Below are 20,332 nucleotides of genomic sequence, written 5' to 3'. Positions count from 1 at the left end.
CACAGGGCGTCAACACGGTGCACAATTAAAAAAATTGAACAGAAGGCATATTTGGGAGGAATGGGGGAAATTCAGCTCTAATAAAGAGGACTGGTATAATTATGAATGAAGGATCCATATTGAGCAGAAAGCGAATGAAGTAGGAAATTAGGATAAAATAAATGTTTCCCTCAGCATGATGGGGCCACATGTTTTGAGGTGATGTCTAATCAGTGCTGCCTGCAAGACCCCAGTACTACGGTCTAATTTAAAATTAATGACATTCTGGACTCACATTAGAGCAAGAGATTGCCAAGGTAAGAACAAACTTATATGAGTAGTTGCATTCTGTGAAATAAAGCAACCTTTATTTCAGGTGAGACTGTTGCAAATGATATTCATGAATTAAAGAAACTCATCACTGTGGGCATGGCATGAAGGTGGAAATCAACCGTAGAGACATGTTTGTGGGAGGCCTAAAGGGAAATAAAATCCAAGCCAAGCTTTTGAGCAAAGACAATAAGCAGATGTGGAAGGAGGCCTGTGATGAGGCCAATGTCATGGAAGTGACAGAAAGGGAAAGTTGCAAGTTGCATGGGAGTTCTTTCCCTGAGCCAGCTAGGGGGGTCCACCAGGTTTCAGTAAGATCCTGGCCTCTAAGCCAGGTTCACAGTCTCGGGGTCAGACATTTAGATGGTACCATTACTATGGTAGCCAGAAATTATTTAAATATCCAAATTTCCAGTGCTATGCTTGTGGGAAAGCCAGTCACATCCCAAAGGTATGCAGGAGTAGAGGAACCAGTAAAGCTCCAGGTTACAGCCATGTCAAGGTTGTGGTCGATCTAAATCTAGTTCAGGAGTCTGGAAGTCCTCAAAAGTGTGGGAGTTGATGTTACTGAGCAGGAAAATCGAGAGTGATACTCTCGAGAGCAAAAAAAGCAATGCTTGGAAGATGAGGGGAAAAGGGCTAAACATAAAATTCCAACACTCAGTAGAATTGAAAATCAGAGATTCACAATTTACTTGTTGATACAGCTGCAGCTTTATCTCGAAAAGTGAAAGTCCCGAGGTCACATTCCCTTTCACAAAATTGCTGTGAAACTGACTAGTTATTTCAATGACAGTGTCAGGTCAAGTTAGTATTAGGGTAAAATAAGATGATACTTTCTATTAGTTGTGATTGGTAGTGAGAGGGGGGGAAATCAAAGTCTCCCAGATGGGAAGAAATTGATTTAAGAAGATACAGTAAAACCGGACCAAATTATTTACAGAAGGGATGAGTAAGAATATGTCTGATGTAAAAGGAGTGTTAAGAGAGCACAAAGTGGGAAACAGTGGGTAAAGAACTGACTAGATTAGAAAAAGCAGGAGCAGATAAGAAGGTTAAGAGCAGGGAATGGGCTCAATGGATAGTTCAGAAATTAGATGGGTTTGTTTGGGTTTGTGGAGATTACAAACAAACGGAAGTGAGGTGATCGAGAATGATCCTTATCCACTGACTACTAGTGAAGATTTATTTTCCAATTTGGCCAGTGGAAAGGCGTTCAGTAAGATAGATTAGTGCAATGCATGTTTATATTTAAGACTGACTGACATGTGCAAGGAACTATTTTCCATTCATACAGACAAAGAGTTGTACCAGTGTAAAAGGTTACCATTTGGCATATCTACTGCTCCCGCAGTGTCCCGAAGTGAATCAGGTACTAAGTCGGATGAAAGGAGTGTGCTGCTTCTTAGATGACATTCTAATAAGCTGTAAGACAAAGAAACAACATATTGTAAGATTAAATGAAGTCATCAGATTTACTTGTGGCATCAATGCCAAAAAGCACAAGTGTTGCTTCATTGTGTCAGGTATAGCGTATCTGGGGGTATCCGGCCAACACAAGATAAGGTTGACGGATTTTGAAAACAAAGAAACCAGATAAAAACTAACTTAGAATAATACACAACAATCCCTATTAATGTTCTAAGTTCATCTTCTCCATGGTATCAACTTTTTAAAGGTGGAATAGAGTTTTGCTCTGAGCCACACACCATGCTGACTTGGAGCTAACTACATTGCTGGTCCTCCAAAACCCTGGAACTCCATCCCGAACAGCACTATGTGTGTACCTGCACCACTTGGACCGCAGCGGTTCAAGAAGGCAGCTCACCACCACCTTCTCAAGGTCAATTAGGGTTGGAGAATGAATGCTAGCCGGCTGTTCCCACATCTCTTGAATGGATGTGAAAAACAAATGTATTCACAGCAAATCCCACAAACCGCAATGTGTTAATGACAAAATATTTATTTTTGTGATGATGACTAGGGGTTTAAATATTGTCCAGGACATTGGGGGAAATTGTTCTCCTCTTACTTGAAATGGTGCCTTGAAAACTTTTGCATCCACTAAATTTCGGTTTCGCATTTCATGAAGTTCTCCTTCAGTACGGAAATATTAGCCTTGATTTCTGTGCCCAATCCTAGAGGGCGACTGAAGATGGGCTCTTCCAACTCAGGCAAGAGTGCTACCAGCTGAACTACAGCTGATACTTGTCGAATCCAGTGTGCATTTTTATTATGCACGGAAGTATACATAGTACTCCAAAGTGATTCAACCAAGGTGTTTAGCATAACCTCTTGAATTTTTATTTCTATCAATCTAGAAATAAATCCTTTTGCTTGATTTGCTTTTTTAAGAATAAGTTCTTGACTGGAGGAGATTATAGGGATAGGTTGGGGTGAGGTTAAGAAGCCAATGTAGGTTAATGAAGTTGGATAACCCTGATGAAAGGGACTTAATCTGCAACAGGTTGAGGGATGGCGGTGGCATAGTGTTATTGCCACCGGACTTGTAAACCAGAGACCCGGAGTAATCCCGCCACTGCAGATGGTGAAATTTGAATTAAATAAAAATCTGGAATTAAAAGTCCTATATGATGAAAATGAAACCATTGTCAATTGTGGGAAAAACCTATCTGGTTCACTAATGTCCCTTCGGGAAGGAAATCTGCCATCATTGTTCGGTCTGGCTACATGTGACTCCAGACTCACAGTAATGTGGTTGACTCTTAACTGCTCCCTCAAGGGCAATTAGGGATGGGCAATAAATCCTGGCACAGCCTGTGACACCCACATCCCATGAACGAATTTTAAAAAAGGTTACTAAGATGATGCTCACGAATTCAACACCAGATACAAAATTCAGCTTAAAGATCTCTGTGAATCATTCAGGAATTTCATTTTCAGATTGTTTGATGTTTATTTAACTCAGTTTCTTTTATCCAGTGGGCTCAGTATGGATTAAGATTTGGGGGAAAAATGAAGGTGCATTAATGGAGGAGGCAAGATGAAAAGATGGGAGTTCCTCAGCAAAGAGTAAGAGGGAGTGTGATTTGGGTGGAAGTATTTAAGCACTATGATGGTGTTTTATATGTGATTAATTATATCCTGGATGCCACTGGAAGATGTATATTTAAGAGATCAAAATATGTAAAACGTTTGGAACAAATTAATAAAGCTTAAATACAAATTAATTTGTTTAATTTTGTCGACCTTACCTTTAAAATGGAAACTGCTTGAGCATTGAACAAAGTTGAAGCAAAAATGACAAAACTTCTCCTACTCCAAACTGTAAATTATGTGATTCTGATGATAGAATTAAACTTGTATGAATGGAAGAAAAGTTGGAAAGCATCAAGTCCATGCCAGTGTAAGAAGCATTGCTGATTTAATTAAACTGAAGCTCTGGGCCTGTTTCTGTTTCCACTCGAGGCAACCTATGGCTTTTGTGAATGATATTGTCAAATAGTTGAGAATTAGGATGGAGTTTTATGGTCTCCTCATGGCAGGGACAGGTTAGTAAATGTGGCAAGCTGTTCAAAAGTACAATGACTTTGGTGGAACCAGAGAAACACCTCCAGCGAGAGGGCTGTAAAAGCCCACCCTTATAGACAGTGTAGTGTAGAAACTGGATTGACTGATGCTTATTTGACTTTCATGCAGTCAGTCTGGCCAGAATCTAACCTACACCTCAAAAATTGCTTCAATGTTAATCAGGCTGACCGAGAGAAAGCTTGTGTAACGTATACTGAATTTTCCTTTTTTTTTTGTGTAATGCCACCTAAGAATGTTTTATCTAATTATGTCCAAAATTTCTACAAATGTTGTTAGTTGGAATGTAAAAGGGCTAAATCACCTTGTGAAATGCAGTCAGGTGTTTTCTCATCTGCAGAAGTGTAAGACTGACATTGTTTTTCTTCGAGACCCTTTTGCACAGTTCATCATTTTAGATTGGGGCAAGTCATTTACTCAATGTTACTTTGAACCAAGGGGTGCTACAATTTTGATGCACAAATATATCTCCTTTGTCTCTTCGTATATCATAGCAAATCCTGAGCTATTTCCTGCTCATTGAACACCCTACAGCTCCTCTATCATGAACGCTCTGATTCCTACAAATAATAATAATATACTTTATTGTCATTAACACTGCAATGAAGTTACTGTGAAAAGCCCCTAGTCGCCACATTCCGGCGGCTGATACCTGCCCAATAGATTTTCGCTTGCGAGTCTTCTCATCTGATCTCTTCCCAAGTGTGAGTGATGAAGTTATTGAAGGATATCAGGTCACAAAGATTCCGTTTGATGACCTGCCAGTATTTAAAAATGACTGTGTGAGAGATGCCTCGCTCATCAAAATTATTTCACATGTTCATGGACATACCGAACTCAATCCTTCAATGATGGTATTCCATAGTTTCTACAGTGTGGAATCTTTCGGTGTTTCCTCTTGCAGTTACTGGCTTGCATGGCACAAAATGTACAAGACCAATTGATGGACTTGCATTCTCTTGCAAGCGTAATGCTGCAGCTCCCTTGAATCCACCAATTTTATTGAAATATTCTGGATATTTCAATGTTAAGTTGTGACCAAAGGTGACGGGAGTCGTTTCTGAGGTTGATCTTCCCATGTGAGGTCTGACTGATTCCATGGATTGTCACTCGCATGAGGTCACGGCATGCTGGTAGACCTGCAACTGCTGTCACTTAATCTCTATGACGTTGAACATCTGTGACACCCAGGAGGATGGATTGTGCTTGCATTCCAGGACTATGGATATTGAATGTGGAATTAGTGAACTGTTGTACACTGAAATCTCCGCAGTTGGACACGCATGTTTTAGAGTTTGTAGGGACAGCATGTTAGCACTTCTCATGTGCCAAGTTTGGAAAATAATGAGTAGTTATCCACTATTTTAGGGCAGATCATTTGAAATTTGGCAAACCAGTTTGGTGAGTGTAACCGTTCCTTTGTTTTCTATGAGATTGACATTGTGAAATAGGTATTCACCCCTCTTCATCAGAAAATGAATATTATTACCATTTTCTGGTTTGGCACTCGCCCCGTATATTTTTATGACAGGATACCAGGTGATCATTCTTATGGCTGAAGGCACCCATTGTATATGGTCTGTTTGGATCAGTGCATGGCTCTTTATAGCTGCATCAGTCTTTGCACTGTCACAGACGGTGGCTATTTCTGCCATATGCCTTGCAGTATTGAAGAAAAGCTTTGAATTTCCTTGGTGCATGCAGAAGGCCACACCTTCCACATGTCATGTATATTTGGGCGCTTTAGTGAGTGCATCAACTATTGGGGTGGTACGTAGGACATGTAAGCTTCATCGACCTGTAACGATCACTTTGTATTTATATCCATCCTTGAGTAGTTCTTCAATACTATATGTTTTGGCTTGTCTAGCAGACCTTCCTTGCTAGAATGCTTCCATGGAAATAGGTGTGACCACCAGCTTACCATTTCCTACATCAGAAAAACTTGATTCGGTCTTGCAATACAGTCCGTGGGCGGGATTCTCCATCAGCTGGTGCCACAATCGGTGAGTGTGATCGGGCAGAGAATAGCTTCCGACGCCGAAATCACGGCAAGCGCCGGTTTGACGCCAAATTGCGATTCTCCGTCACCTCGAAAACGGCGTCACTGCGTTTCACTCCGCGCATACTTTAAACACTGTTTGCCTATCATTAGTTGGCCCACCCAGGATTCTCTGCCTCCGATGGGCCGAGTTCCCGACGGCATGGTTCACTTGTCCTTTCAAAAATTGTGAACCTGGCGTGGTGGCTTCTGAGAGAGAGAGGGTGCACGGACAGTGGGCTGCGGGGTCGGGGTGGTCAGAATCGGAGTACCATTGACTATGCCAGAAAGTCAGCCATGCACACACCGCTATCAGTCCACTTCAAACCTAGTGCCAGGGCTCGTATAGGACTCTCCAGCATAATCAGTGCCATCTTGGCTTCGGTGTGTGTGTGTGTGTGTGTGTGTGTGTGTGTGTGTGTGTGTGTGTGTGTGTGTGTGTGTGTGTGTGTGTGTGTGTGTGTGTGTGTGTGTGTGTGTGTGGGGGGAGGGGGAGGGGGGGGGGGGGGGGGCGGTCGCAGCTTGTCAGCCTCCCGCGTTTCAATCATGGACCCGGCCAATCCTGCACCGTTTTTCATGTGAATCGACTGTCTTCCATGCGGCGCCGGTGTTAGCCCCTCAACGGTAGCGGATTCAGTCCAGGTGCGGTGCAGTTTTTTCTGCCGTAAAAGTCCACGGATTCTCCGTTGGCGTCAGCACTTGGAAACAGAGAATCCTGCCCACATCTTTTGATAATTCATTAGCTCTTCTGCTGTTAATCCTGAGATGTTCAGCCATGTGGACTTTCATTTCCAATTCCTGGGTGAGTTTATGTGGCTTGCTTCTCTGTATCAGACACACCTGAATTAAGATACCAAGGCTCTGGACATTGTTCTAAAATGTTGGCTTTGTTAATAGGTCAGCTGTGTTCCCGTTCAAACTGAGGAATTTTGTGGACATTTTGACAATATCCCTTTGACCTTTATTCTCCTTTAGTTGCTTCAGTGGGATGAATGTCACTGTTGTTTTCACATGAAGTTCCGCTTGTTATAATCACAACCTTGCCTTGCCCAATTTTTATTGCCTTTTTGTTTTGGTTGACATACCCTTGCTTGCCATCTATCCGGCCCAACCCTGGTCACTTGCTTTTTCCAACCAAGCTACCAGGTGCTGGTCCTCGATCTACTCTCCCACTCAGAGCAGATAGGCCATGCACTGTAATCTCACGAGGGCTCAGTCTGCTTATTAGCTCTTTATTTGAGACTTTCAAGCTTTTCCATGCAGTCAGCATGCTGCATTGGAAACAATCTCCGATGCTGTGACTTCCTAGTTGTCTGGCCAAAACATTGAGGGTCACCTCATGCCATGTAACATGATCTAAGACAACACGCCGTCCCTGTACCTAATCTTGCTGCCAGGCTGTTCGACCAGCACTGGACACCATGTCATATTTTTATAATGATTTAGGCAGCAGTTGCTCACGGGGGAGTGTATAAACACGTTGTGGGTTCATTTATTTGGAAGAGACACATGCAAATATTCAGATGTAGAAAGCTTGAAGACATCAGCAGCAGAGTTGTGTGTGTGCTCCATTTTAAAGCAAAAGTGGAATTAAGACACATTGCATGATAATTTATTAATAATCTTTATTAGTGTCACGTCAGATAATATTAACAGTGCAATGATGTTACTGTGAAAATCCCTGAGTCGCCACACTCCGACGCTTGTTCGGGTAACACAGCACGTCTTTCGGGGCTTGCGGGAGGAAACTGGAGCACCTGGAGGAAACCCACGCAGATACGGGGAGAACATGCAGACTCCGCACAGTCAGTGACCCAAGCCAGGAATTGAACCTGGGACCCTGGCAATGTGAAGCAACTGTGCTAACCACTGTGCTACCATTCATGACACATTTCCTTTGTCGTGATGCCATGCTGCTATCTCTTAAAGGCATATTACAGCAGTCTATGGTTGCACACTAATAACCTCTCTAAACCACTCTGCCTTACCAACCCATTCTTCTCTCTTCTACTTAAAACTACCTCTTTGGCCAAGCTAACAGCGTTTTCTTTTTCTCGTCTCTGTGGTTTGTATTCTGTAAGATTAATCAAGTGCAACAGGACCTTTAGAAATCTATTAGCTCCGATTTATCCCAGTGCATAGTCCAGACTCATTGATTCTTAAGGTCCTTAAGTTCAAGGGTCTTTATTCTTATTGTCCATATCTTTTCACCCCCTTCTGGTCTTGGTGACCTTTGTCATTGGATGCCTGCACTTTTCGTTGACCTTGCTGCTTTCTGTCAAAATGTGATCAGGACTTGAGTGGCAACGCCAGCCTTTGAATCTCAATAAGCCTTTGGCTGCCTGTGACAAGGGCCTTACACACTGCCCGAAGCACATCTGTTAAAATGATGCAGCCACACGTGCTGTGAAGCACCAGTGAGCAATGCATTGTTTTAAACCTCCCATTCCCTGTTGTCATTCAACACAGCAAGTTTAAAACTGTGCAATAATACACTTCCACCTAATAGGGATTCCCACTGTTTGGGCAGTGCTATTTGAAGTAGCTTTATTATTTTACAAACAATTCAATTACAAAATTCTGATGCTAATGAGACTGTGGTATTTTCCAGTGCTAATGATTTATAATACATTTTCATTCAAGAGCTGTTTCTTCTGAAGCTGACGTAGCTTTGCTCCCCACTGCTTCTGTAGCTAATTCTAAAATAACTGTAAGGCTCCCTTACGAGTAATCAGAAAAGGTATTTCTTAAGTAACATTTTTTTCATTATTTAGTGTAAGCATACACGTGTATCTTTTTTATTGTATGTTGCAGAGTATGTTGCATTCATCTTTATATCACATGCAGCCAGCTTTGCCTCCTGGTAATCTGGTAATTATGCCACTGAAAGTTCCTAAAATTATCTTGATACCGGCAATGGTTTAACAACTTGGATAGACCAGTTATTTTGTAAAGCCTCGAAATGTGCCTCAAATAGGGTAAAAATAATTAACACTGAGGTACAATGTAATACAATATGATGCTACAATGTAATACAATATGATGCAGCGGAATAAGCATAATGATTATAATCATACAGGGATTCCAAAGCAAGCATGGAACCTCAAACTTGAAAGTTTATGTATCAACAGAAATAGGCCAAAGAAGTCCAGAATGAAAATCATGAAATTTTGACATACATGCAAAATAAATAACATCGAGGGGAAGGGCGGTGGAAAGGGAAAGAAAATATTAACAAAAATAAAGGATTAAGATCTTTGATGCACTGAGATGATTTGCGGTTAGTGCATTTCTGAAGTTCAACTTTCATTTTGATACTTCCCCTTCTCGGCTTGAGATAATTTTCTCTGGTAAGGCTGTCTACTTTCTGTTCAGAGTCGGTGTCATTCCAGGATCACAGCAAAAGTTGTTGCAAGCACCCACTTCTTTCAGAACAGAAAGCAGTTCTTTCACTTTAGTAAGCAGAAGAGAGTGTTCCTTTCATTCCAAGGTCTAAATGCTTCTGCCTAGTTCTAGTTTTCTCAGAAAGTATCACGCAGGAACCTATCACTGACTCTTGTCAGGTAGAACACAGTCTCTGGCCAACCCACCAGTTGGCCAATTGTTCCGACTCGCTCCAAACCTGGCTTTTCAGAGCTACTTGGTGCCGAAGCGTCTGGCTAAAAACAAAACCTGGGAACACAGTGCCCTGACAAACACGCTGCTTCAATGTTGAGTCCTCTGCTTAAAGGCACATTCCGACTTTGTGTTCATGGACCAAAATAATAAAATAACATAAAAGAAATGGAAACAAAGGAAATAAATAAGAAGGACTCTTACATACCCCTCATTATATAACAAGATATTGTCAAAAAGCCCAGCAGTTGTCACATGAAATGCTTATTTCAAGTGGAGAACTGGAAAAAATAATTAATTAATGCATTCATCAATTAAGGAACATCTCCCAGGAGAGCCTGAAAGAGGTAATGAAATGCATTGACAGAGGCTCACATGAATTTCACTTTACTATTAATATAGCTCCATTTTAGCACAGTAGAGAGCTTTCAATCTATTAGACATTAACGATAAATGGGTGATCAGATAATCTGTCATTATTTTTTCAAAATATTGTGATGCTCCATGTCTTTACATATGTTGAGTATTCAACAAATCGGCAAAATAATATTTAAAATATTTTTAAAAGCAAACCGAAAATGGTATCTGGAATTTTGCAGATTGGATTAAACCATTAAAGTTTCCGTATCAAAATTTTTAGAGCGTGATAAGTGTTTTAAATCAGTGTTTCATTTTATTACTGCATTATTTTAATTGTGTAATTGCTGCAATGCAAGAAAGATGACAGTTGGTGGCGTCCTAGGTTTTATTTTAAAATGTCAAGACCTAAAAGTTTACAGTTCTGATGCATGTTCGCAATCAACTCACTCGGAGTGCTCCAGATAGTTTAATTTTCATAGCTTATTTTGATTATCATTAGATTAAGGATTTGTATTCATTTGGACTATTCTCCTTCATGGCTGATGAAGTCTCAACAACTAATAGAAAGTCATAGGAGCAGCTGAGCATACTTGTTTTCAACAATTCAGAGTTGCTAAATAAACTTAAATTGACAGTTTTCTGATGTTGAAGTAATGATGTTATAAATTCTCTTAATGAGTTTAGTTTGAAAAAGAATTTTACTTTTATAAAACCCAAACATATGTGGCGTCACATGTATTTTTAAAACAGGCAACTGCTTCTACGACTTAAAGGTTGTGCTCAGAAACTTGTCATGAATGAGGTGTGATCAGCTGATTGAATCTGTTTAAAATCTGACTTTAACCAGCAGCGCCTTTTAGCTGGGTAAATGGGGTAGGTACTAAAATACAAACAAAGTGTGAGAAAAACTCAGCATGTCTGGCAGCATCTGTGGAGAGAAAAACAGTATTAATGTTTTGAGTCCAATGTGACTTCTTTGTATAGGTTTTCGGGCTTTTGGGGTGTAAAACCCACATACTTAAAGTAGGTAGGTTCCAAATGTTTAACTTATAACAATGCAATGCTCAGTTGTGCCTGAGCTGAAAATGAATAACTAGTGTTTATGAATCAAGTAGAATTTATCAAACAAAATGTTACACATACTCAACAAATATTTGGGCAGCACGGTAGCATTGTGGATAGCACAATCGCTTCACAGCTCCAGGGTCCCAGATTCAATTCCGGCTTGGGTCACTGTCTGTGCGGAGTCTGTACATCCTCCCCGTGTGTGCGTGGGTTTCCTCCGGGTGCTCCAGTTTCCTCCCACAGTCCAAAGATGTGCAGGTTAGGTGGATTGGCCATGATACATTTCCTTTAGTGTCCAAAATTGCCCTTTGTGTTTGGTGGGGTTGCTGGGTTGTGGGGATAGGGTGGAGGTGTTGACCTTGGGTAGGGTGCTCTTTCCAAGAGCCGGTGCAGACTCGATGGGCTGAATGGCCTCCTTCTGCACTGTAAATTCTATGAAAAGGTCTTTACCTCTCATGGGCAGAGGATTTATCATGTGTTGTCAGCACAGGTGCTGCCTTTTTACAACTGTCTCTAAAGTGATTTTGAATTATGACTCCGAAGAATCATGCCACAAAAGCCATGGTAAACGATGTCAACAAAGACTTCATTTTAACCCCGATTATTACTAGACTCGAGCAGGCTTTGTCGAGATGAAATTGCTCACTCAGCTTGGCTAATGGTATTCTGTCCACTTGATGTTAAAACAGCAGCCTAGCTGTGAAGACCCAAGGCACGTCTATCAGCAGCCCCCTTTTAAACTCGGGCTTCCCCCTCTTTAAGGTCCAGTAAGCGCAAGCCCCATCTCCCGCTCCCCCAGCCTCTCCACCAATACGGCAGTCTCACTCCATTAACAACCATCCCCCTCCTCCCTGCCCCCTCCGATCCTGCCTGCCCCCTCCGATCCTGCCTGCCCCCTCCGATCCTGCCTGCCCCCTCCGATCCTGCCTGCCCCCTCCGATCCTGCCTGCCCCCTCCGATCCTGCCTGCCCCCTCCGATCCTGCCTGCCCCCTCCGATCCTGCCTGCCCCCTCCGATCCTGCCTGCCCCCTCCGATCCTGCCTGCCCCCTCCGATCCTGCCTGCCCCCTCCGATCCTGCCTGCCCCCTCCGATCCTGCCTGCCCCCTCCGATCCTGCCTGCCCCCTCCGATCCTGCCTGCCCCCTCCGATCCTGCCTGCCCCCTCCGATCCTGCCTGCCCCCTCCGATCCTGCCTGCCCCCTCCGATCCTGCCTGCCCCCTCCGATCCTGCCTGCCCCCTCCGATCCTGCCTGCCCCCTCCGATCCTGCCTGCCCCCTCCGATCCTGCCTGCCCCCTCCGATCCTGCCTGCCCCCTCCGATCCTGCCTGCCCCCTCCGATCCTGCCTGCCCCCTCCGATCCTGCCTGCCCCCTCCGATCCTGCCTGCCCCCTCCGATCCTGCCTGCCCCCTCCGATCCTGCCTGCCCCCCTCCGATCCTGCCTGCCCCCTCCGATCCTGCCTGCCCCCTCCGATCCTGCCTTCCCCCTCCGATCCTGCCTTCCCCCTCCGATCCTGCCTGCCCCCTCCGTTCCTGCCTGCCCCCTCCGTTCCTGCCTGCCCCCTCCGTTCCTGCCTGCCCCCTCCGTTCCTGCCTGCCCCCTCCGATCCTGCCTGCCCCCTCCGATCCTGCCTGCCCCCACCGATCCTGCCTTCCCCCTCCGATCCTGCCTGCCCCCTCCGATCCTGCCTGCCCCCTCCGATCCTGCCTGCCCCCTCCGATCCTGCCTGCCCCCTCCGATCCTGCCTGCCCCCTCCGATCCTGCCTGCCCCCTCCGATCCTGCCTGCCCCCTCCGATCCTGCCTGCCCCCTCCGATCCTGCCTGCCCCCTCCGATCCTGCCTGCCCCCTCCGATCCTGCCTGCCCCCTCCGATCCTGCCTGCCCCCTCCGATCCTGCCTGCCCCCTCCGATCCTGCCTGCCCCTCCGATCCTGCCTGCCCCCTCCGATCCTGCCTGCCCCCTCCGATCCTGCCTGCCCCCTCCGATCCTGCCTGCCCCCTCCGATCCTGCCTGCCCCCTCCGATCCTGCCTGCCCCCTCCGATCCTGCCTGCCCCCTCCGATCCTGCCTGCCCCCTCCGATCCTGCCTGCCCCCTCCGATCCTGCCTGCCCTCTCCGATCCTGCCTGCCCTCTCCGATCCTGCCTGCCCTCTCCGATCCTGCCTGCCCTCTCCGATCCTGCCTGCCCTCTCCGATCCTGCCTGCCCTCTCCGATCCTGCCTGCCCTCTCCGATCCTGCCTGCCCTCTCCGATCCTGCCGGCCCTCTCCGATCCTGCCGGCCCACTCCGATCCTGCCGGCCCTCTCCGATCCTGCCGCCCCTCTCCGATCCTGCCTGCCCTCTCAGATCCTGCCTGCCCTCTCAGATGAAATGAAAATGAAAATCGCTTGTCACAAGTAGGCTTCAAATGAAGTTACTGTGAAAAGCCCCTAGTCGCCACGTTCTGGCACCTGTTTGTGGAGGCTGCTACGGGAATCCTGCCTGCCCCCTCAAATCCTGCCTGCCCCCTCAGATCCTGCCTGCCCCCTCAGATCCTGCCTGTCCCCTCAGATCCTGCCTGCCCTTCAGATCCTGCCTGCCCTTCAGATCCTGCCTGCCCTTCAGATCCTGCCTGCCCCCTCCGATCCTGCCTGCCCCCTCCGATCCGGCCTGCCCCCTCCGATCCTGCCTGCCCCCTCCGATCCTGCCTGCCCACTACGATCCTTGCCTGCCCACTCCGATCCTTGCCTGCCCACTCCGATCCTTGCCTGCCCCCTCAGATCCTGCCTGCCCCCTCAGATCCTGCCTGCCCCCTCCGATCCTTGCTTGCCCCCTCCGATCCTTGCCTGCCCCCTCCGATCCTGCCTGCCCTCTCCGATCCTGCCTGCCCTCTCCGATCCTGCCTGCCCTCTCAGATCCTGCCTGCCCCCTCAGATCCTGCCTGCCCCCTCAGATCCTGCCTGCCCTCTCAGATCCTGCCTGCCCTCTCAGATCCTGCCTGCCCTCTCAGATCCTGCCTGCCCTCTCAGATCCTGCCTGCCCTCTCAGATCCTGCCTGCCCTCTCAGATCCTGCCTGCCCTCTCAGATCCTGCCTGCCCTCTCAGATCCTGCCTGCCCTCTCAGATCCTGCCTGCCCTCTCAGATCCTGCCTGCCCTCTCAGATCCTGCCTGCCCTCTCAGATCCTGCCTGCCCTCTCAGATCCTGCCTGCCCCCTCAGATCCTGCCTGCCCTCTCAGATCCTGCCTGCCCTCTCAGATCCTGCCTGCCCCCTCACATCCTGCCAGCCCCCTCACATCCTGCCTGCCCCCTCAGATCCTGCCTTCCCCCTCCGATCTTGCCTGCCCCCTTCGTTCCTGTCTGCCCCCTCCGTTCCTGTCTGCCCCCTCCGTTCCTGCCTGCCCCCTCCGATCCTGCCTGCCCCCTCCGATCCTGCCTGCCCCCTCCGATCCTGCCTGCCCCCTCCGATCCTGCCTGCCCCCTCCGATCCTGCCTGCCCCCTCCGATCCTGCCTGCCCCCACCGATCCTGCCTTCCCCCTCCGATCCTGCCTGCCCCCTCCGATCCTGCCAGCCCTCTCAGATCCTGCCTGCCCTCTCCGATCCTGCCTGCCCTCTCCGATCCTGCCTGCCCTCTCCGATCCTGCCTGCCCTCTCCGATCCTGCCTGCCCTCTCAGATCCTTCCTGCCCTCTCAGATCCTGCCTGCCCTCTCAGATGAAATGAAAATGAAAACCGCTTGTCACAAGTAGGCTTCAAATGAAGTTACTGTGAAAAGCCCCTAGTCGCCACGTTCTGGCACCTGTTTGTGGAGGCTGCTACGGGAATCCTGCCTGCCCCCTCAGATCCTGCCTGCCCCCTCCGATCCTGCCTGCCCCCTCAAATCCTGCCTGCCCTTCAGATCCTGCCTGCCCCCTCCGATCCTGCCTGCCCCCTCCGATCCTGCCTGCCCCCTCCAATCCTGCCTGCCCCCTCCGATCCTGCCTGCCCCCTCCGATCCTGCCTGCCCCCTCCGATCCTGCCTGCCCACTCCGTTCCTTGCTGCCCACTCCGTTCCTTGCCTGCCCCCTCCGATCCTTGCCTGCGCCCTCCGATCCTTGCCTGCGCCCTCCGATCCTTGCCTGCGCCCTCCGATCCTTGTCTGCCCCCTCCGATCCTGCCTGCCCCCTCCGATCCTGCCTGCCCCCTCCGATCCTGCCTGCCCCCTCCGATCCTGCCTGCCCCCACCGATCCTGCCTTCCCCCTCCAATCCTGCCTGCCCCCTCCGATCCTGCCAGCCCTCTCCGATCCTGCCTGCCCTCTCCGATCCTGCCTGCCCTCTCAGATCCTGCCTGCCCTCTCAGATCCTGCCTGCCCTCTCAGATCCTGCCTGCCCTCTCAGATGAAATGAAAATGAAAACCGCTTGTCACAAGTAGGCTTCAAATGAAGTTACTGTGAAAAGCCCCTAGTCGCCACGTTCTGGCACCTGTTTGTGGAGGCTGCTACGGGAATCCTGCCTGCCCCCTCAGATCCTGCCTGCCCCTTCCGATCCTGCCTTCCCCCTCCGATCCTGCCTGCCCCCTCAAATCCTGCCTGCCCTTCAGATCCTGCCTGCCCCCTCCGATCCTGCCTGCCCCCTCCGATCCTGCCTGCCCCCTCCGATCCTGCCTGCCCCCTCCGATCCTGCCTGCCCCCTCCGATCCTGCCTGCCCCCTCCGATCCTGCCTGCCCCCTCCGATCCTGCCTGCCCCCTCCGATCCTGCCTGCCCCCTCCGATCCTGCCTGCCCCCTCCGATCCTGCCTGCCCCCTCCGTTCCTGCCTGCCCCCTCCGTTCCTTGCTGCCCACTCCGTTCCTTGCCTGCCCCCTCCGATCCTTGCCTGCGCCCTCCGATCCTTGCCTGCGCCCTACGATCCTTGCCTGCCCCCTCCGATCCTTGCCTGCCCCCTCCGATCCTTGCCTGCCCCCTCCGTTCCTGCCTGCCCCCTCCGTTCCTTGCTGCCCACTCCGTTCCTTGCCTGCCCCCTCCGATCCAGCCTGCCCTCTCCGATCCCGCCTGCCCTCTCCGATCCCGCCTGCCCTCTCCGATGCTGCCTGCCCTCTCCGAGTTCACTTAGTGGGCTGGGCACCATATTCTCTGGGCCCGCGTGATTCTTCGACCCCCCCCCCCCATAGAAACACCCTAAATAAAGAGACCCCCATAATCCCCCAGAAAAGAGAAACATGTCAGGAAGCACCCTAGAAAATAGAAACCAAGAAGCATTAATTCATTAATCATTCCACAAGACGCTAGAGAGCAATCCCGACAGAAGCAGCGAAATAAATGACTGATGTAACACTCACTGGCGCAATGCACATGGCTCAGGCGCAGGAAGCACAGAATATCAATTGCTGGAAAGTGACCTGTGTGAGGAAGCAGTGGCGTAGTGGTATTGTCACTGGATTAGTGAACCAGAGACCCAGAGTAATGCTCTGGGGACCCAGGTTCAAATCCCGCCACTGCAGGTGGTGAAATTTGAATTAAATAAAAATGGATTTCAGAGTCTAATGATGACCATGAAACCATTGTCAATTGTTGTAAAAACCCATCTGCTTCATTAATGTCCTTCAGGGAAAGAAACCTGCCATCCTTACCCGGTCTGGCCTCCTGTGACTCCAGATCCACAGCAATGTGGTTGACTCTTAACTGCCCCCTGAAGGGCAATTAGGAATGGGCAATAATTGCTGGCCTGGCCTGCGGCATCCATGTCCCGTGAAAAAAACTCAGATTCATGAGCTGCAAGTCATTGGACTGTAAGTGCCACACACGCACAGATGTCAGCCTTGCTCCATTGATCTTCCTTCACAGTTGAGTAACTCAGTTGAGTGCTCTGACCACCATGTCTGTAAACAGCAACTACTTCAAGGAATCACATCCCTTCACGCTTGAATGATTTTGAAGTGCTCAGCTGGAAATTGACAGGGGATCTCTGTAGGAGGTCTCTTTACTTAGGCAATTTCTCAGGAGTCTCTTTATTTAGTGGTCTCTGTAGTAGTCTTTATTCTTTATTAAAGGGGTGTCTAGGGGTGCCATTATTTAGAGATCTGTGGGGAGGTCTCTTTCCTTAGGCATTTTTTCGGGGGGGCCTCTTTATTCCGGGGGTTTCTGGATGACCTTTATTTAGGGGTCCTCAGGGGCTGTGGGGGTCCAGTCACCCCCATACTTCGGGTAAGGGGGGGGGGAAATCCGGGGGTGCAGCCATGAGACCTCTCTATCGGTGGGTGTTGAAGTGTGGGGGGGGGGGGGGGGGTGCAGCCATGAGACCTCTCTATCGCTGAAGGATAGTGAGTCGCTTCCTGATCTACGCTTATATCAGATGCAATTCAGCTCCGATGGGAGAACATGGGGCTGGATTCTCTGATTTTGCGGTTATGTCCAGAGCATGTGTCTTGTCTTACACCCAAAAAGTCGGTGCTGCCCCCGCAGTGATGCTCTGCCCGGTGGGGGGGCGAGCAGCCGCGCCACTTACCTGTAGATACGAACGGAGAATTGCTGGGTTTGTGGCCACACATGCGCATGACGGCGATCGGTGGTCGCGCTGTACAGCATGGCACCGGCTGTGCGTGGGCTCGGCTTGCCAGATAGTAACTCTTCTCGCTATCTTGGATCACTCCCACCAGTCCCTGCCGAAGCCCCCCTAGCAGGAGAGCGGCTTGCCCTCTGACTATGGTGGCGCTGGACACAGTCCGCGGCCGCCACGCAAGGTTGATGAAACTTTAGACCACAAGAGTCCACGCCGTCGGGATGTCGGCCTCTTGGGGGAGGGACTTCAGGTGACATTTGAGACCATCCCAAGGGTGTGCGGCGAACTCAGCGATGACATCATTTTGGAGTGTGCGGAGCAACCGAAAGACAGCGCTGCCCAATTTCGGCACCAAAATGGATTCGCCGTCAATCGCCGAACTCTATTTCGGCATCGGCAATCAGAGAATCCAGCCCATGGTCTCCCAAATGAAGAAGCTCACCCAGGATTTTCAAACCGAGAAGTATTCATTCATTGTTCTGCCAGAGGATTAAAATTTACACGCACTTACTCTATCATGTCTGACAAAAGTTGCATGTTGGGTGATTAATTTGGTAAATAAGGAAGGAAGTGAGGTGAGGATAATGGAGTATTGTGAAACCATTGGGTTTATGAGGAAAAGAGCTTATAATACATAATCTTTATTGTCACAAGTAGGCTTACATTAACACTGCAATGCCATTACTGTGAAAAGCTGGTTTAAAAATGGGGCTGGTTTAGCACAGTGGGTTAAATAGCTGGCTTGTCATGCAGAACAATGCCAGCAGCACGGGTTCAATTCCCGTACCGGCCTCCCTGAACAGGCGGCAAAATGTGGCGAAAGGGGCTTTTCACAGTAACTTCATTGAAGCCTACTCGTGACAACAAGCGATTATTATTAGGCGCTGGTTTAGCACAGAGCTAGCTTTGAAAGCAGACCAAGGGAGGCCAGCAGCACGGTTCAATTCCCGTACCAGCCTCCCCAAACAGGCGCCGGAATGTGGCGACTAGGGGCTTTTCACAGTAACTTCATTTGAAGCCTACTTGTGACAATAAGCGATTTTCATTTCATTTCATTTGCTACATTCCAGCGCCTGTTCGGGTGTACAGAGGGAGAATTCATAATATCTCATTCACCTAACGGCCCGTCTTTCAGGACTTGTGGGAGGAAACTGGAGTATCCGGAGGAAATCCACGCAGACAAGGAGAAAACGTGCAGACTCCGCATAAACAGTAACCCAAGTGGGAAATCGAACCAGGGACCTTGGAACTGTGAAGCAACAGTGCTACCCACTGTGCTACCGTGCTGCCTTGAGGATCAACTAGATCACAGTGCTGATACTGGGGTGATTTAAAGGAAAGCAACTGGTCATGACGTGTATCCTCAGTGTCAAACCATATGATGTTGAAACTATTTTTTTATGCAAAACAATTGGAAAGAGAATCTGGGGTCCAAAGCAATGGGGTGGATCTTGCCAGCTATCTGGGGATTGGATGGGAGGTGGAGGGGAAAGAAACACTTAAAATTTTAGGTGTGATTGGGGACCCCACTACTGTGTCAGGAGTCTGCTAGCTCAATGATAAAGGCCTCGCAGCAGACTCCCAGGACGGGGAGAGTGGCGAATGCACCTTCCTTTTTTTGGCATTTGTTGTTTTGCAGAGAGGCCCCCTGACGGCCATGGCTGCCCTCACGGCAATGGTACTGCTGCACTCGACCCATGCTCCCGAGCGTGTGTGCTTGACCCAATGCCCTCAGATCCCACTTACCTGGTTGCGAGGGTGCATGCATGTCCACCGCTACGCTCTCCTCCTCTTAAATTGGATTGGATTTGTTTATTATCATGTGTACCGAGGTACAGTGAAAAGTATTTTTTTGTGAGCAGCTCAACTGATCATTAAGTACATGGGAAGAAAAGGGAATAAAATAAATTACATAACAGGGCAACACAAGGTATACCATGTAACTACATAAGCACCGGCACCAGATGAAGCATACACGGGTGTAGTGTTAAGAGGGTCATTTAGGAGTCTGGGAACAATGGGGGAGAAGCTGTTTTTGAGTCTGTTCGTGCGTGTTCTCAGACTTCTGTATCTCCTGCCCGATAGAAGAAGTTTGAAGCCAGGTGGGAGGGGTCTTTGATTATGCTGCCGGCTTTCCCCGGGCAATGGGAGGTATAGATGGAGTCAATGGATGGGTGCAGGTTCGTGTGATGGACTGGGCGGTGTTCACGACTCTGATGTTTCCTGCGGTCCTGGACCGAGCAGTTGCCATACTAGGCTGTAATGCAGCCAGATAGCAGTCCGACAATGGCTATTGTTCCTGGCAGCATACGTGGGCTGCCTGCACTGTGATTGGCTAGGAACTCTAGAACGGGCGGTATTGTCCTCAATAGGATTGACCACCCCAATTGCAGTGCAAACATGTGACATTGGATCAGCTCCTTCTTTAGGATGCCTGCTGCCAGCATTTAATTCAGCCCAATGTGTCTGTTCAATGTGGCTTCCCAAAAGTATTTCAGTCAATATCCTGAGTTCATTAATTTTATTTATTCTTGCACAGGATGTGGCCGTTTCTGGCCAGGCCAGTATTTATTGCCCATCTCTAATTGTCCTTGAGGAGGTAGCGATAAGCTGTCTTCTTGAACTGCTGCAATCCATGTGGTGTAGGTACACCCACACAGCAGGAAGGGAGTTCCAGGATTTTGACCCAGTGGCTGTGAAGGAACGGCGATATATTACCAAGTCAGGATGGTTTGTGGCTTGGAGGGGAACTCACAATTGGTGATGTTTCTATGCATCTGCTACCCTTGTCCTTTTAGGTTTTCGAGTTCACTGGTTTGGAAAGTGTTGTCAAAGGAGCTCTGAGAGTTGCTGGAGGGCATCTTATGGATGGTACAC

At 48.6% G+C, this 20,332-nt stretch overlaps 2 protein-coding genes across 3 annotated transcripts in view; one reads left to right on the top strand and one right to left on the bottom strand.

Moving 5' to 3' along the window:
- Positions 1-20,332, top strand: part of nt5dc1 (5'-nucleotidase domain containing 1) — a 641,953-nt gene that overhangs the window by 203,055 nt on the left and 418,566 nt on the right. The window lies entirely within an intron of this gene.
- The window catches only part of LOC119966888, a 66,032-nt gene that overhangs the window by 21,961 nt on the left and 23,739 nt on the right, over positions 1-20,332 (bottom strand). Inside the window, exons 5-7 of the mRNA XM_038798848.1 lie at positions 12,333-12,383; positions 7,921-7,973; positions 1,605-1,734 (exon numbers count right to left, since the gene is read on the bottom strand). Coding sequence (XP_038654776.1) covers positions 1,605-1,734; positions 7,921-7,973; positions 12,333-12,383 — 234 coding nt within the window. The remainder of the gene's footprint in view (positions 1-1,604; positions 1,735-7,920; positions 7,974-12,332; positions 12,384-20,332) is intronic.

This window comes from Scyliorhinus canicula, chromosome 6 (genome assembly GCF_902713615.1).
Source record: "Scyliorhinus canicula chromosome 6, sScyCan1.1, whole genome shotgun sequence".
Lineage (NCBI taxonomy): Eukaryota > Metazoa > Chordata > Chondrichthyes > Carcharhiniformes > Scyliorhinidae > Scyliorhinus > Scyliorhinus canicula.
Note: the sequence above shows the minus strand (reverse complement) of the source record. Positions and strands in the feature narration are given on the sequence as shown.